General features: G+C 36.9%; 1 protein-coding gene across 45 annotated transcripts in view; it reads right to left on the minus strand.

Moving 5' to 3' along the window:
• Positions 1-16,730, minus strand: part of NRXN3 (neurexin 3) — a 982,258-nt gene that overhangs the window by 105,492 nt on the left and 860,036 nt on the right. For 17 of the 45 annotated variants that reach the window (XM_032113016.1, XM_032113015.1, XM_032113014.1 and 14 more), the window contains 3 exons: positions 9,333-9,422; positions 4,330-4,389; positions 2,721-3,028 (listed from right to left, as the gene is read on the minus strand). In XM_032113016.1, the coding sequence (XP_031968907.1) occupies positions 2,721-3,028; positions 4,330-4,389; positions 9,333-9,422 (458 nt within the window). The remainder of the gene's footprint in view (positions 1-2,720; positions 3,029-4,329; positions 4,390-9,332; positions 9,423-16,730) is intronic. The other 28 variants (XM_032113017.1, XM_032113030.1, XM_032113029.1 and 25 more) reach the window with 2 other exon arrangements.

Raw genomic sequence — 16,730 nt, forward strand, 5'->3', positions numbered from 1 at the left:
TGCCAAGTAATGTGCATGTGCAGAATAAAAGTACATTTTGAACCCAAGGAGTCTGCACTCTTAGAATAAAACAAAATATGACACATGGATACAGAAACATGGATAATAAAAAAAAAAATGTGACAATATTAATTGACTTGATAAACAGTTGCCTTAGACTATCATCAGCCTAACCTCTGACAACTTTTTGGCATGCATCATGATGACAAAAGAGTTTCAATGTGATTGGAAAAATAACCCTTTGCCTTTTGTATGGAAGCAGAAAGATTCTTATAATCAAATCTAAGAAGTGAGCAAAAAATGCATGAATCATGCTGATCAGAATCAGGAGAGAAGAGGCTAAACTTTAAACAGCCTTGAAAGTGAAGAAAAATTGTTTACTCATGAGCAGAAAAGAGAAGAAAAGCTGGAACAAGGTAATAACTAACTGTATTTGTACCGCTCATAGCCTTAGGTATCTATATTTTACGTTTCCCAAAGAGTAAACTTGTTCTATTAGATTTTTCCACCACTTAGATCTAAAATTGTAAGCAGGCTTGGTGATGGTGATGTCGAACACAAGCAAGATAAAATAACCATTAGGCACCTGAAAAAGAGTGGCTGGAGATACTGCCCAAACAGAAAAAGACAATTTCTTCTCACTTTCACCACACAGATACTGCAACTTAAGCAGACAGAATCAAATTCCACCAAAAATAAAGAAGAAAGGCAAGCCATCTGTGCTGCGACAGCAATAAAATGGCCCAATATTGAAATGCAGAAAGTTGTAATGGAGGTACATATTGACCTTTATTTTTCTTTCAGCGGATAGCATGAAGTGTCAAAGAGTTATTGCTTTAATATCAGCTGAGATGAGGCCATTTGTTGTGGTGCATGTGTATCCAGGAAATCGCTGCTCTAACCATGTTTTTAGAAGCACTTTGACACTTTATTAAATCTTCCTGATGCTCTCTCAGCACACAGTTGGTCTCTGTAGGCTGAGTGAACTGCCACGTAGGCCAGGCAGGAAGCTTTCAGAAAGAGCTCCTCTTCAGGCAAGCCAGCATCATTTCCAGCTTGACCCAGCCCATAAAGGTCCAGTGCTATTCTCTGTTCCACTGGTATAGCTAAACACAGTTCTGCTGCCTTTAAAAATTATTGAGGGCAGGATAAGAACAACAGACTTCATAGTTCTGGAGATGCAACTGTACAAATATTTTCTCTAAAATTAGAACTAGTCACTGAGGAGAAGGAACTGTAATTCTTGCAAAGTTTATGACCAACAGTGACCAAACCCGGGGTAATTTCCCCTCATTTGGCTGAGACTTTATAAATCACCTACTGGGTGTTTGAGGCTAATAGCTCAATTAATCCCAGTCCTGTTGCTATCTGGATTTACAGAGTACCAAAGGGGGCACTGTTAAACCTCAGCTTGGAATTAATTACTCTAATAGTTGTAAATTCCACTGCAGCCAGAGGCACCTCACAGAATCACAGAATAGCTGTGGTTGGAAGGGACCTCTGGAGGTCATCTAGTCCAAACCTCTGCTCAAGTAGGATCACGCAGAGTCAGCTGTCCAGGACTATGTGCAGATGGCTTTTGAATATTTAACAGCATGGACACTCCACAGCCTTTTGGGGCAACCTGTGCCCATGCTTAGTCACCCTCACGTTACAAATGTTTCCTGATGTTTAGCGGGAAAGTCCTGTGTTTCAGTTTGTGCCCATCATCTTTGGTCCTGTCACTGGGCACCACTGTCATCTTTACACTCTTCCTTCAGGTATTTGTACACACAGTTAAGATCCCCCCTGAGCGTCCCCTTGTCCAGCGAGAACAGTCCCAGCTCTCTCAGCCTTTTCTCACACAAGAAATGCTCCAGTCCCTTACTCGTTTTAGAGGCCCTTTTCTAGAGTCTCTCCAGTAGCTCCATCTCTCTAATGATTTCAAAACAAATGTTTCATTGTAGTTGATAACACAATAACATGATAGCATACTGCTGAAATAAATAACCCACAGCTCAGATCAGTTATTCACATGATTCTTTTCTTTGCACAGACAAGGAGAGCCAATTGAAGGTGTTTATTTCTAACCAGTTCCATATTCTGGCTTCCACTGCATTTTAAGGGTTGAAATAACTACATAGGCACAATTAAGTCAGAACACCTAAATTAATTTTTTTTTAGGAATGATTTTTACCAAATAGATTGGAACTATTCTATGTTGGAACATCTACATTTTGCAAGAAACTGATCTTGATAGCGTTCCTTCAAAATTCTCTGCAGGAGGGCTATAAAAGGAAAATGAAAAATGACTCCAACTGGAAGTAATGCTCCATTGCTTTTCTCCTCATTATGAACTTCACTATTGCAGCAGTTCATACTGTCATAATAATAAATAACCATACACCCACCCCCATTAAGCTTTGTAACTCTCTTCGGAATACATTTCCCCACATATGGAACTTTTGAAACATAGTTAAAACCTTGTTCTTGTTCACATTGTGACAATCTCACTTACACAAGTGGGGTTGCACTAGATCAGGAGCAAAATCTCTTCCTATTCTCACATACAGGTGCCGCAACAATTCAGCCAGCTGTTTGTCCTGTGTCCAGCACAGGAAGGTAACATTTTTAAAATAGTTACATGGAACATGATCAGAGAACATGGCTCCTATGAACTTACAAATGAGCAGCAATACTAGTTAAGAACTGATGGAAATGGAGAAGACTAATTGACTCACCTGGATGCTAGGTGGTGAACGATTTTTTCGGGTGGTAGTGGTCGCCATCGTGGTCGTGGTTTCCATGACTGTAGTTGACATTTCCGGTGGCACGGATGTTGTGGGTGTTGTTCCCAAGATGGAAGGGACTTCCCCAACGAGTCGGACACTTCCATTGATTTTAATGTTGGGGTTGTTCTCCGCTGCCATGTTCAGCACTTTCAGGCCATTGTAATAGAGACCGGAGAGCTGGCCTTGGAAGAGACGCCCTCTGTCCTTCCCTCCTATGGCTATTTGCGCCTGGGTGTTGAAGATCGTTAACTGTCGTCCTAGTGAAGGGGGGTGAATAGCATTATTGACAGACATTTCCTTCAGTTTTCATTCTACATTGAGCCCTGGCCCAAAGTGATGGACAAAGGAGAAGTAGATTCATTCTTGGTAGTGTTTATGATGACTGTAGAGAAACAGTATGGAAATGTAGTGCCTAAAAGTCATTAATAAGGAAGATTAGCCTGAAAGTACGAATACCTAAAACTGAACCTTAAACTTCAGCATCCACTCACACATCAAAACTCTGGAGGAACTTCAGAAATTTGAACCCATTCTTTTAGGATTGGATGGATTTTAAACTACAAATAGGACTTCAATATGCAGCCATTTTTCTACTATCAATTCAGATTGCAGTACCTGTCAAGCTTCAGCCCATAAATAAACCTCCTTTTGGACTGGCTAAAGGACTGGATTAACTCATAAAGCCACTTTTATAATGCAAAGGTTTCAAGGGCTGGCTCAGAAACAGTAAAACATCAGAAAAAAATGAAGCCTTATAAGAATTGAGTAGGAGTGTTACGACAGGATCAGTCATGATCTTTCACCTGTAAACTTTGTGTTGTTTAGGCTTGCAAATCTAAACCCAAGAAACAAGAAATGCAAACATTTCTGATGTCTCTGAAAGAGCAAAGCTTTTGAAATAGTGAGGATACGACTTCCGGTTAAGCTCCAGAGTGCCTTACTCCCTCCCCTCTTACAGAGAGTGGAATTCAAATGTAGGCAGGTTATGTGGTTTAGTCAAGGTCATATCTTGAGTGTTAGAAGTGGTCCAGTATCATATGTAATAAAAAATAGAATTATTAAAAATAAATCTAGTAACAATTGCCAATTCACCTAGTTTTGCAGGACACTTATATAACATTCAGGCTGGACTGCTCTATAAATACTGTTTATGTCCCAGGCTGCACTAGGTTGACCATATTAAGAAATAAATTGTTTCATGAAATGCAAAGGCAGTGCCTATAATTTCATTATTCCTCAAAAGATTAGGGGCATGCCGCCTGAAATCTGCTGAATTAGCAGACAACCAGACTGGACATTGCTCAGAATGCACTGACTTACCAATGCAGCTTCAAGTCAATCATCATTCAAGTATCTTTTGTTTTCCAATTTTTATGAAGTTTGAAATATATGTTCCCATCTCATTCCCGTTCCCCAGTTCTCACACGCCACTTTCTGTCTAGTCCAGCCTGATGAGAGGTGCCGAATGCCACCACGTAAGAAAGTACAGCCTATGATCTACTGCTCATTCCTTCACAGCCAGTGGTTAGAGTAGATCAAAATACATGGGGGAGCTCACCAATTTTGGTGGTCGTCGTGGCGGGTCTTGAAGTGAAGTGGTGATGCGGTGTAGCATCATCTTATGGTGACAGGATGGACCATGGGGGAGAGAATGGGGACAAGAGAAGAAATGTGTCTGAAAGTAGTTCCTGGCCCCAAAGAGGACCCTAGCTAACTAAGCAACAGTATATGGAGAGGTGTAACACAGAGACATGTGGAGGTGGGCTGCACATCCCTTGTGCTCCTCACCCTCAGATTTGTAAATGGAAAATTAGGACTTGATTAGGGTGGAGTAACTGCATTGATGAAGAAATGAGAAATAAAAATGGGGGGGATATTCTTCCCCTGGAAAGTGTTGAAACACCTGATGCAATATTCTGCATCTCAGGAGGTTTTAAACTTGCCAGAGGCAACATATGTCTATTAAAACATCAATAAACATGCACTGAAGCCACACATCCTCAGAATGTAAACAGAGCCTTTACTCTTGTCTTATGACAAAAATAGGGTCCAGTAACGATATCGGTTAAGATATTCATCCCTCTCAGCCCAGCTCCTGTCTGAGTTGGAGGAAATGGCACTGTACACTGTAGAAGGTCAAAACTCCTGTCCCATACCATGTCCTCAGAGCCTGCTTTTCTTTTCTGTCATGTTGTGCTTTGGATTTTTTAATGGATATGCTGTAAGAATTTTACTACACCACTTTCCCTTCTCTGAATATGTTCCCTCCCTCTAGCAGTATAGTACTGTCCATATTGTCCCTTCCCCTACAAACTCAGTCACGTCACTTGCTACTGTTCCCTCCTTCCCACCTCACTCATTATAAGAGTGCCAAAGAGTAGAGGTAAGATGAGTAAAGAAGGGACTTATGAGTAAAGGGACTTATTTCACTAATCTTGAGATGTTATCCCTGAAAACAGATGGAAGATACTGTCAGTTCAGTTTTCCATTTGTATTTCCATTCCTTTCTTCCCCTGAATTAATTTAGCATCTTTTTTCATCTTCTGCCAAACGGAAAAAGGTGGAAGGTGATGAGAAAGGAAAATTTTTTGCTGATCCAGACAAGGATAGAATAGGCGTTCTCTCACTTCTTCTGGAGGATTGTGACTCTTCTCAGGATGTCAACTATTCTAACCCAAGCTCATAGCATAGCTTCACACGTCTGTCATATCTCTTGCTTTATTTGCAAGAATGAAGAGTTAGTAAATTAATTAAAAAAAAAAAGAGATCATGTATCCAATTCTGGGCCTTCATCTGCATCTTCTAATGTTGAAAGTAAGTGTACACCAAGGAAGTGACCCTATTCCTGCAAAAAAAGGAACTCTGATAGTGTGTTTTGGGGCCTTCATTGTTAAGTGGTTTTCCAGACCAGGATTCATGCACTGCATCATATGGTTAATGCTGGAAACCACACTAAAACTGTGTTTCCTAAAAGAACAATCACTTGTTGCAGTCACCTATTACCTGCAATTCCTCATTCTTCTCTCGAAGATGGTGTACACGCACATGATAAAGACACTAGGGAAATGAATATGGAATGAGAAAAAACTTTGGAGAGAAGATACACTTAATTCTGCCACCATATGTCTCTTCTGATCATTCTTTAAATGAAATTTAGCTGAAGCTTTTACTTAGCCTATGTAAAATTCATTTGGCCACTGAATTTTATTGAGGAACTATTTGCATTAGTAAATTCTACTAGGTGTGTAAGGACTGCAGAATTACAGTCCTTTTTGTCCACAGAGAATCCTTCCTACTGCTATTTTAATGTCATACTGAAGAAAAATTATGAGGTGTTTTGTAAATACTCTGAATAGTTCAGGCTCTTGTTTCTTTGTTTGCTCTCTCATTGACTTCTTAATTTGGAAAACTGAATTCTAATTAAAAATACCACAGAGAAATCTGAAGTGTAACTTTTCTGTAGCACTAGGAGAGATTTTGGGCCTGACTTTGCAAATCCTAATTCATACTAATAGTTCTTGCTTCAAAAGTACAGTCACTTACATCAAGGAGACTTTACAGGTAAGAGAGATTTGAATAATTAAGGACTTCTGGGATCAATCCTTTGGATGTGATGCTTCTGGGTCTTTATCAGCTCATCCAATTGCAGAACAGGTAACATCTGTGCCTTAGCAGATACCAAGTATTCTGCTCAGAAAATTTGCTGGATTTATGACTACTGAAGTTGAACAATTTAAGACTAATGCCTCTTTTTATATTCACATACGTAATCTCAGTGAAGTTAACAGCATTTAATATTTTGCATATTACTCATCCAATTCAAGACCGTAAACCTGGGCTCTTAAAATTATTTTAAACTAATTTATAAAATTTAAAGCCCTTCAAAGCCAATAGTGACGCCACTTCAGAAAGATAATGTGTCATATTTGCTTTCCAAGAATGAACTATTTCATTGTTATGAATAACATAGGAGTAACAAAGGAAGACCAAATCTATAGTGTTCAAAAATGTCAATCAAAAAGTGTTTCATCTTACCTCACCCAAGCCAAGAACTCACATGGGCAAGACAGCTATTTATATGCTGTCTCTTTGATGAATCTATTCCTCCAGCCATCAGTTTGTTTTGTTACATTTTGATAGGAAGCTACCCTTTCTCTCATCATCTTTATAAAGCATTCTGACAGAAGGTTTCCATGTTACATTAATTGTTAAATGGATGACTAGATGGATGAGCAGGCTGGTGAAAAGCTACAGAAATTACTCACTCTTATATTTTTTTAATTTGAGTGATACCTAAGTTGCTGAAAATGTCTGTCTACTTTGGAATGAAGGAACCAAGTTATATCGTCTCAGGTGTTACACTGCACATTGTCATTCCCTGACACACAGTGGAAAGACTGAATTTCTTTTCACTTTAGTGAAAACATAGCTCTACCCTTCTAGCCTAACAACATCCAGTGCTTTGAGAGTGCCTGAAGACTCAAATATAGTCTCTTTTAGACTCTAGTGCATGTGTGATTGTCTTTTAACAAAGCACCAATATCCACAAAAGGTAGACTTCAGTTCAAAACTTCAGGATGGATTACAAATGAAAGTGTCTTGGCATGCTTTTAAGCTCAAACTTTTAGAAGCTGGGATATAAAGTAAAAGATTTTGTGGAAAACCAAAAAGGAAAAAAAAAAAAAACAACCCAAACCAAAAAGCAACAAACCCACAACCAAGCCAAAAGAAAACAAAGACGGGTTTCTCAAGCACATGAATTGCATCAAGGAATTAGACATGCATCTGTTTTAACAAAATTGAGGCAATCATTGTCCTTAGTGTTAAAGGGACTTTAGCAATTCAGACTTACCAAAATTATTCTCTTTTTAGTGTTAAACTTTATTTATCTATTTTAGTTTGATCTTGTAAATTAATAGGGCAACCCACTGAGACTCAATAAGCATTTTCTGTTTATTGTTATCTTAAAATTTATTTACAATTTTGCTGAATTAACTGTTTATGACAGACTGGTGGTAAAAAAACCCCCTCTGTTTTGAGTAAACAAATATTTTTGCCTTACTTTCATTAATACTTTAGCTTTAGTTTTAAACACTACACCTTTGTAGACCAAACCTGAAAAGTGAGCAACACTGCCAGCTCTCATTGAAGTCAGCAGGAACTGAGTTTGCACAACACTTTGCAGGATCAGGCCCTTCATATAAAAATATTTTGACTGGATTTAGCCACATCCTTCCTGACGTTAACTTAGTTCATACTGGATAAATCAATTTGTTAATTCAGCTGAGGTTAGAAATTTGAAACAGAACATAAACTATATTTTTCCAGTCCTACAAAAGATTGGCTTTCCGTCTTGGAAAATGCGTTAACAACCATGGTCTAAATCAGCACAGAAAATGCAAGATCTGAGTTCAAAGGTCACCCCCTTTTATTAGCAGTACTTTCATAAATGGAAACAAGAGAAGATTGTGTTCTGCTTTGTTTAGACTCCAAGGCCAGGAGTTAGTTACAGTGCTTTTTTTTTTTTTTTTTTAGTACCACATTTAGTAGTAGAGGGAGAAGATCTTCCTGACTTAAACTCCACTGTATTACCAAGAGCCTAGTTCAAGCCCCACTGGAATCAGCAAGTTATTCTGTTACCCTCACCAGGCTTTAAAACGGGTTCTTACATCCAAGATTTTATTCCCCTCTACTAATTCCTTAAAAATAAAAATTACTGTTCGGATACAAGTCCCATTTCAACGGGTCATGGACTGCATGCAGAACTTTCACTCAAGCCATCTGGACTTACTCATGTTAACAAGTTTTTTTGTTGAACTGAGGCCAATTACTCCAGGCAAACCCACAAAATTAAGTAGCACTGCCTGAGATTAGAAATTTGATCTGTATCTTAGACAAATATCATGTGACTGTTCAAACTGTATTCCAGACATAGCATAAAAGCAACAGAACAATCATCTTTCTCTGTCTCCCTCACTGTAATTTAAAAGAAAATGTTAAAAAATGTTTTCTTTACAACATTTTTTAAAATCATTTAATTATGTTAATACAATTGGGAAATCCATAGCCATAGTGGCTAATCAGACTCATGAGAAAAAACAAAAACAAAAACAAAAACCCAACTTAAAGGAAGTGGTTTTACAAGTAGATTTGAAAATCTTTTAAGAAAACTTCAACAATAAAGATATAAATGTAGCTCAAGCCCAAATTAAAATAAGAAAATCATGCAGTGGTTAAATTGCCATAATACATGTTGTTGCTCTTCACTCTTCTTCACTTGGTTTTTTTTTAGAAATCATGTCCTGAATTTTTGCTTGTTTGTTTGTCATTACTATTATAGCAAGCTTAGAATTTCGTCCCTTTAACTGCATTTTAATAGCAATGTATTATAGCATGATTTATCAACATATGGCAGGTGGAAGCTGACACAAATTATAATGAAAATTAAAACAGTCATTTATGCAGCAGGCGATTATCATTTAAGAAACATTTATTTGCAGGCTTTAAAAATGAGAGTTTAGAATCAAATGGGTTTAAAATGAAAGTTTTAATGACTGTTACCTTTTTCCTGCAGCCACTCCTCTACAGGCCGGTTATATTTGAAGGGGATTTTCTGTTTTACCATTTGGAACCGTTCACTATCAGTGTTGCCTTTAAAGTTTAAAAAACAGCTTAAAAACAATCTGAAAAGTCAATGAAATAGTTAAAACATCCTAGATTTTTTTTTTATGACCTTATTTAGCTATAGATAAATAAGTGTGCATGTGTGTACATATATATATTTGAAAAGAGAGAGATTTATCTTTAGTAAAGTGGAGAATAGCTATTCATCCAATTGCCTGAAGTTCTGGAAGGTCAAAGAAATTAAATCCTACAAAAAAGATATCTCAGATTCTCCTCAGAGTATCTGTTTATCCAAATTGGTTAGAAGGCATGTGCAATTTGTCTGTGATGTGAGACCTTGCATGAACTCAGTGTCATGAGTTAAAACATTTCGATCAGACTCTAGATCTGATTGCATAAGGACATGGCACAATATGTCAGTCATGTAAACACAGAGTTAGTAGTAATTTGATAAACCTTCTTGCATTGGTAAAAGACACGTGTTAGGACTAGAAACCCAGTAAATAGAAAAAAAAAGGAAAGGAAAAAAATATAAGAAATCGGTGCTGAAAGGATGTAATAGAATTAGTTTTAAAAAAAGTAAAACACCTAAGAACAGAAAGATAAATAGGAAAAAAGGGAAGTAAAATTTGAAAAGAGGAAGAAATGTTACATAAGGATACATAAAGACTTATGTTCAGTTACCAAAGACTTGGGCCTGTTGCCAGAATAAAACAAAAGCTTAGAAACTAATTTAAATAAAAGCAGAAATAATTAGCCAAAATGTAAATTCTGGCAATTGCAGTTCCATTGTTCCATGTTGATGGATAATAGAATCATCCATTAAAGTGTGCTCTGGTGGAAAGCTCTTATAACTTGTACAGCACAGAGAGGAACAGGATTCACACAAAGCCTCTGACCAAATTCCCTAGCTATTGGAAAATTGTACAGCTCAGATGGAACCTCTAGTAGAAAGAAGCAGCTCAGTTTGATGGTGTTAGGAATGACAGTGAGCAAGTGCCATCATTCTGCTTTTTCATTTTCTTCAGTTACAGTCATTTTCTGATTAATTCTAATTTTTGCTTCAAGCATTATTTTTACAAAAACTCCTCAGTCACACCGTCATAAAACGAGTGCATTTTTACATGCAACATTATAATATTGTAGAAAAAGGAGTAAGCCCACAGCTTCCTGAAGTAATACTACCATAAGCAGAAGTTCAGTAAATCAGTTGTGCTCCAGTACGTGTTTTGAACAAATGGTGGTCCAAGTCAGCAACTGCTCTGCAAGATTTGCAGTACTGCCTTTAAAGTCCCACATATAAATATCCTAATGGGGCTTCATATTTAATGGACTTTTTGAAACAGATGCTGTAATCTTTTTTCAATGTAAAGAGACACCAATGAAAACAGAATAACTAAAAACTAAGTCATAAAAGTCCAGCCAGTCAAGAGCAGGCACTCTTATACTGCAGGGAATATGACTGGTGGATCTCATGTGTTTGATCATCCTTACTGCACAGCTGTTGCTCAGAAATGCTGCTAGTCTGTATTGAGGTACCTGCTGACCACAGATGTGCTTTCCAGCAGCATCTTGGTACTGCTGACTTTCTGCACCAGGTGAGAGGCACTATAGCAACACACCAGCTATAGTGCCACAAGGATTCACATGACCTAATCTTAAGGAGTATTTGTACAAAATCATCGTCTAGATCTCTGTAAGCTCAGCTGTAAGGAAAGCAGCAATTTGCATTTGGGCTAGTATCCCCAACTAAAATGATGAACATTTAGGAGCCTTGCTGCTTATTTGGGGCAACAGGTAAAAAAGAAGCAAAGTCATTTAAGAACAACTTTTTCTTGGCCCAATTACCTTCCTGAAAAGTCATCTACTTTTTACCTTCCATATAACATATTAATCGTGGGAAACTGCTATTCCCCATCATAGAAATATCTAATTAAGCACCAGCTGACACACATTATTGCTCCAGTTTCTCTGTTGCACCTCAGATGCCTGCCATATACAATTGGTTACTCAGATAAGCTAGAAGGAAAAGATAAAATTGGAAACACTCTCAGTCATTTGTCAAGTCATATTTAAAAACGCACGGTGGTGACTTGGAGTAACTCGCAGACATTAAGTTACCTTTAAGTACATTCCCAGCTCTCTTAATTCATATGAGCACCACCAAAAATTCACTTCTACATTTCTATGTGTACATATTCCTAAACAGGAAATTTGAACCATGTTCAATGTGGGAGCCAAGAAAAAATTTATAAAGAGGAGCTGAATTAATATAAACAACAAAAACAAAGAAAAAACCCAACCTAAAGCTAAAGAGACAGTAATGTTAACAAAACAATGATATTTGATCCATTCATTAATAATAAGCTGAAGACTAATGTAAGCTGAGGTCATGCAGATCAGCTGTTTTTCCAATTTCTTAGCCTAAATGATAGCTTCCTTTCCTGCAAGTTCTGCCATTCATTTAAGCCCATGGCAAGATTACACTCACCGGACAGGGAAGCAGACCCATTGGTTTGGGGAGAACAGAAACAAAATTAAGTCAAGCTCACTACAAAAACATTATCTTTTTAAAGATAAGTTAGCAAGACATTCAGCTTAGACCTTTTCTCACACACTAATCCATGCCCACCAAAATAGCTAAATCTTATAAATGCAATCAGAAAAATTCTGCATCTCCTTTAGGATTTTTTGCTTCTGTTGCAGTGTGCCTAATTTTTTCCATGAAAGAAAGGCATACTAGGTCCTGAAAAATACTAAAGAGGCATTGCAAGGGCACTTAAAGGCCTAGATTTCCCTGTCAACCCAGACTTGAACACTTACAGAGAGGCTGCTACTACATCTATTTTGCATGTGATAGAGATAGATACAGTTTGGGTAGAAATGGGGGTTATTCCACACTTTATAGAGTACATTCTGAGCTAGGACTACTGGTTAGATGAGTGCATTGATATTATAATGTTGATGGGCAGGCACATTTTCTATGGCCCCAAAGAAATTCTGTAACACTATTTACAAGCAACAAGATACTCCATGGGCTTCATCCGGTACCAGTGTGCACATAAGTAACCTTTTACTGGTGGCAATGAGAGCTTTTTCAGAATGAAGAAAGTTCAGAGGAACACTAGAGTCAGCCAGGGGCTAGCACAGAGTACTTCTTCCTCTGTGTGAAAGGCTGACTGTAGAAAAGAAATAATGTGGTAAATTGAAATTCCTCAGAAATAGGGCATCTGACAAGAACAGGCCAACAAGACTAAGGTAAAAAAGGAAGTGGGACAATCAAAAAAGACATGACAATGGAAAATGGGTTTCTTATAGTTCTAGACCTTCAAGAAAGCCAGAAATGACAACTATTCCCCACCACATCTTTAAAAACTTTTTTTTTAAAATAAGGTTTAATTTAATTTTATTATTTTATTATTATGCAGATATATCAGCAGGATTAAAATACATATAAAAATCATACCCTTAAAAGCGGTGAAAAATTGAAGGGCATTAGAAAATTCAAATAGGTTTATATTGCAACATTAGTATCTGATCTATTCTTTTTTGGTTTGTTTTTAGATTTTATTTCAGACATAGCTAAGAATGATTTTTTAAAAACGTGCATGAGAATGTGCTCACTCATATACCCAATTACAACAGTAAGCTAAAGAGCAACTTTTTCATTGTTAAGTGCTTAGAATAGTCATTAAATATAAACAATAGAACCACACAATTCCTAAATAAACACTGACTTGGAGTTGTGCTTTAAAAAATAAACACAACATTTGATATGAGAGTTCAAAAAGGAAATATCATGGCTTGCAACACGAAGTAACATAAGTTCAGCATGAAGAAAGCTTATTGAACCTCTGACAGCTGAGCCATGATGTGATTAAGATGTGTCCATCTTCATATACAGAAACTTCCAGTAACAATCTTTTTGTGACCTCAGTGCAATTTCTTTCTATAGTTGAATGATACACATATTCAAACAACCCTTTCACATAACTAATGTAGATCCTCTCTTTTTTCTTTTTGAGTCCAGATTTGATTCAAGGCTGTTCTTCAGAATAGAATACACAGGATAGAGTAATTTAAATTTATTTCAGAAAATACTCCTAATCCCATCATTCTTCTGCATTCAGAATCCATGTGGGTCTCAAAGGTTGCAGGATATAATTTTTTTAATAGTAAAATAGTGTTGTTAGTTTTGCTACTTGTGATTTACTAAATATTTTTCCTCCCATAGTTTCTTGCTGCTTAAGTGATTCAAGTACCAATAGGAACGGCTCACTTTAAATAAGTTTCCTCTTTTTTCCTTCATGTGCATAATAAATTGCTGTATATCAATATGACTTAGATCTGCTCAACAACTTGGCTTCTTCTAAAGAACTGTGCCTCATAAACACATTGTTTCACCTATTTTTATTCCTTTTTCATGTAAAAATTCTAAAGCCAACTGTGAAGACTAGGATTACAAGAAGTCTTTTGCCCCATTTAGGACTTCTACGCACAATCAACAGAAATTCCATTACATGTGTAAGTTTTTCAACAAACTGATAAGCAATCGGACTTTTACGACCTCAAGGATTTTAATGGTAACATTTTGAAATCTTCCAGATTCTTGAATCTTGGTTAACCTGAATATTCAAAATATTTAAAATACCACAGACATTCCCAAGGACTAAATACTTTGGAGAGGAATATGGCAGAAGTGCTCTATGCTTCTGGGATTTTTTTGGATTGTCTCTCTTTTTCCAAAGGAAATGTGGATTCCGGTCATAAAAAGAAGAGCCTACTGGTTAAATACGATCGGTTGCCAGTATTCTGTCTTTTTTCTGAAGCCCTTGGTATCCCTGCTCCACAGACTACACAGATAAATAGATTAGATTCACTTTGAACTTTAGCTTTTGATAATCTTCAATTGAGACCAAACTAAAATGGTAAAAAAAAATAATGAGAATTCACAGTGCTAATCACTACAGGCAGTTCCCACAGAAAATACTTTTTATACAGTGCAAACATCCAGGACACACGGTTTATATTTGCTCATGGGCAAAGCAGAATTTTCTTCCAAAACCCTTCAGTGCTGGAAGATAGTTTTTCTTTTCTGCTGATGGTTCCTTTAAGAAAACAAACAACCTTTATTACATTAAGCTTATTTCTAAATCAAAATGGAATCTTAAGCTAAAGAAAGTACAAGAACAATTGAAGCTCTGAAAAATCTTGCTTCTTGGCCTACATACCAATCATAATGATTTACTGCCTCTTAGGCGTGAAAGAGAAAAACTGAAAGGTTCCAGCAAATTGCAGTGGGCAGAAAGAAAGTACTTGCTTTCAGGTGGGATATTAACCCAACCTGATGTGTTGTCAAGTCTGTGAAGATGCTAAAAAGAATACCATAAGAAAACACTCATCTGTCCTAAATTACTGTCAAAGGCTGTTCTATGAAGAAACACTACAGAAGCAACATTTTATTTTCTTTATTTTATTTATTCCTTCTAAGTCTCTAAAAAGAATGAAACATTTTATCTAATGAGCAGTTATTAAATGAAAGATGTTACAGTGATACTAATGATTCAAAGAAACACCTTGGTATCAGTGTTCAAGCTTTAAAATGTTTCCACCATTTTTCCCTTGTTGTAGATGGAATTTCAGCAAGAAAAGGGCCTGTAAACAGCTAGCGTTTGATAGCTCAGTTCAGCCAGCAGCCCTTAATGCCAGCTCCCTTTGAGTTTCTATGGATGCCCATAATCTCACTAAGATTTACACACACGTAATTGTTATCATCATGGGAGAGAAGGAGCCTGCTACAGCGTAAAAAGTGTATCTTCGATGGCTAAATCCTCTACTAGCATAAACTGACTCAGTTCAATTCAACCCCAAAACTCTCCTAGAGCTGATGCTCTGTGCCCTAGAAAAGGAGACTTGCATGCATCATGGAGAAGCTACCATTCTTCCCTAATATCTGATAATATCTGATAAAGGGAACAAAATTTTCCAAAGTGTGCTTGTGATTGGCATACACTGAGCCTATTTAACCACTTCTGTTTTCAGGCAGCCACACTTAAAAACTTACAGCATACTGAATTGCCCCATCTTCACATTTACTTAAGTACATGTTTTGTTTTAAATACTTCAAAGTACAACCACCATTTGTTCATATTTTGTATTTAATTAGAAAATTGAGACAAGTCTATTAGTAAAGGATTAGAATCTATCTGTAGGACTAGACCTTCCTCCATACATAAGAAAGGAATAACAACCCTTACAATCATGTTTTGGCATCAGGTCTGTTTATGTATAGCTGTTTATTTTGTTGTGTTACTGTAAGACCATATTGTGGTTTATGTTATGTAACATAGGGAATGGTTGCATTAAAATCCATACATGTAAAAAAAAATCTCTATTTACAGTGGCTTTAGGAAACAATTGAAAAAAGTCCAAACCTGAAACCACAGATGTGGCTCACACAAAAACAAAACAGTATGTCCATGCTAAACAAAAAAAATTATAAGGCAGATGATCTGTAATCTTTCTAACTACCACAAGCTGTCCCTCTAAAAATTCTTGTATAGCTTCAGTTTTGCCTTGTATAACAGGAGTGCTATAGAAAATTAATACAAATTTAGGATTTTATTTAATTTGAGTGGATTGAAAAATAGACAAATCTTAACATTGTTCAGCTTTGCTTCAGTTCTTGGATATCATATTTTTTCCTCTGCCTTCACTGTTCAATAAAGTTGCATCTTTTGCTATTGAATTCTCATTTTATATTTTGTCCTCATTTTCCCTTAGTCCTGGATGCCCTTGACTTTATCTTCAATTCCCTCTGACCACATTGTTTGCTGGGAGCAACACCTTTTATTCTGTTCATCTCACTATGGACTGGAGTTAAAAGCTGACCTTCACACTGCAACTCTCCTCAGCTCACTGCCCTCATGACAAGAGACAACAAGGTCTTGGTAATATAAGTACTAAAAATAAGAGAGAGAATTAGCAAGCAAGACTCCAACAGTAAAAGTTACTCAGGCAACTAGAGCTGTTCCTAAGTCTCTAGTGCCTCAACCAAAAGCTTTACAATGCCACCACTCCCTATTTTATCTGATCTTTTTTAGCCTAAAAAACTTGGGGTTCTAATTCAAAGTAAAGCACCATTCAGGCCAAAATCATTGGGAAATTCAGAAGTAAACTAGGAGACAGGAGTTTAAATTTCTGTTCAGGAGGTAAAGCTAACGTGGACCACAATGACACTAATAAGACTAAGGAAGACTTGAAGAAGCCATCTAATTCAATGCTCTGCCCCAGGACACGATCAGTAACATTTCAACCTCCCTTGGATTAGTCTTT

This window comes from Corvus moneduloides, chromosome 6 (genome assembly GCF_009650955.1).
Source record: "Corvus moneduloides isolate bCorMon1 chromosome 6, bCorMon1.pri, whole genome shotgun sequence".
NCBI lineage: Eukaryota > Metazoa > Chordata > Aves > Passeriformes > Corvidae > Corvus > Corvus moneduloides.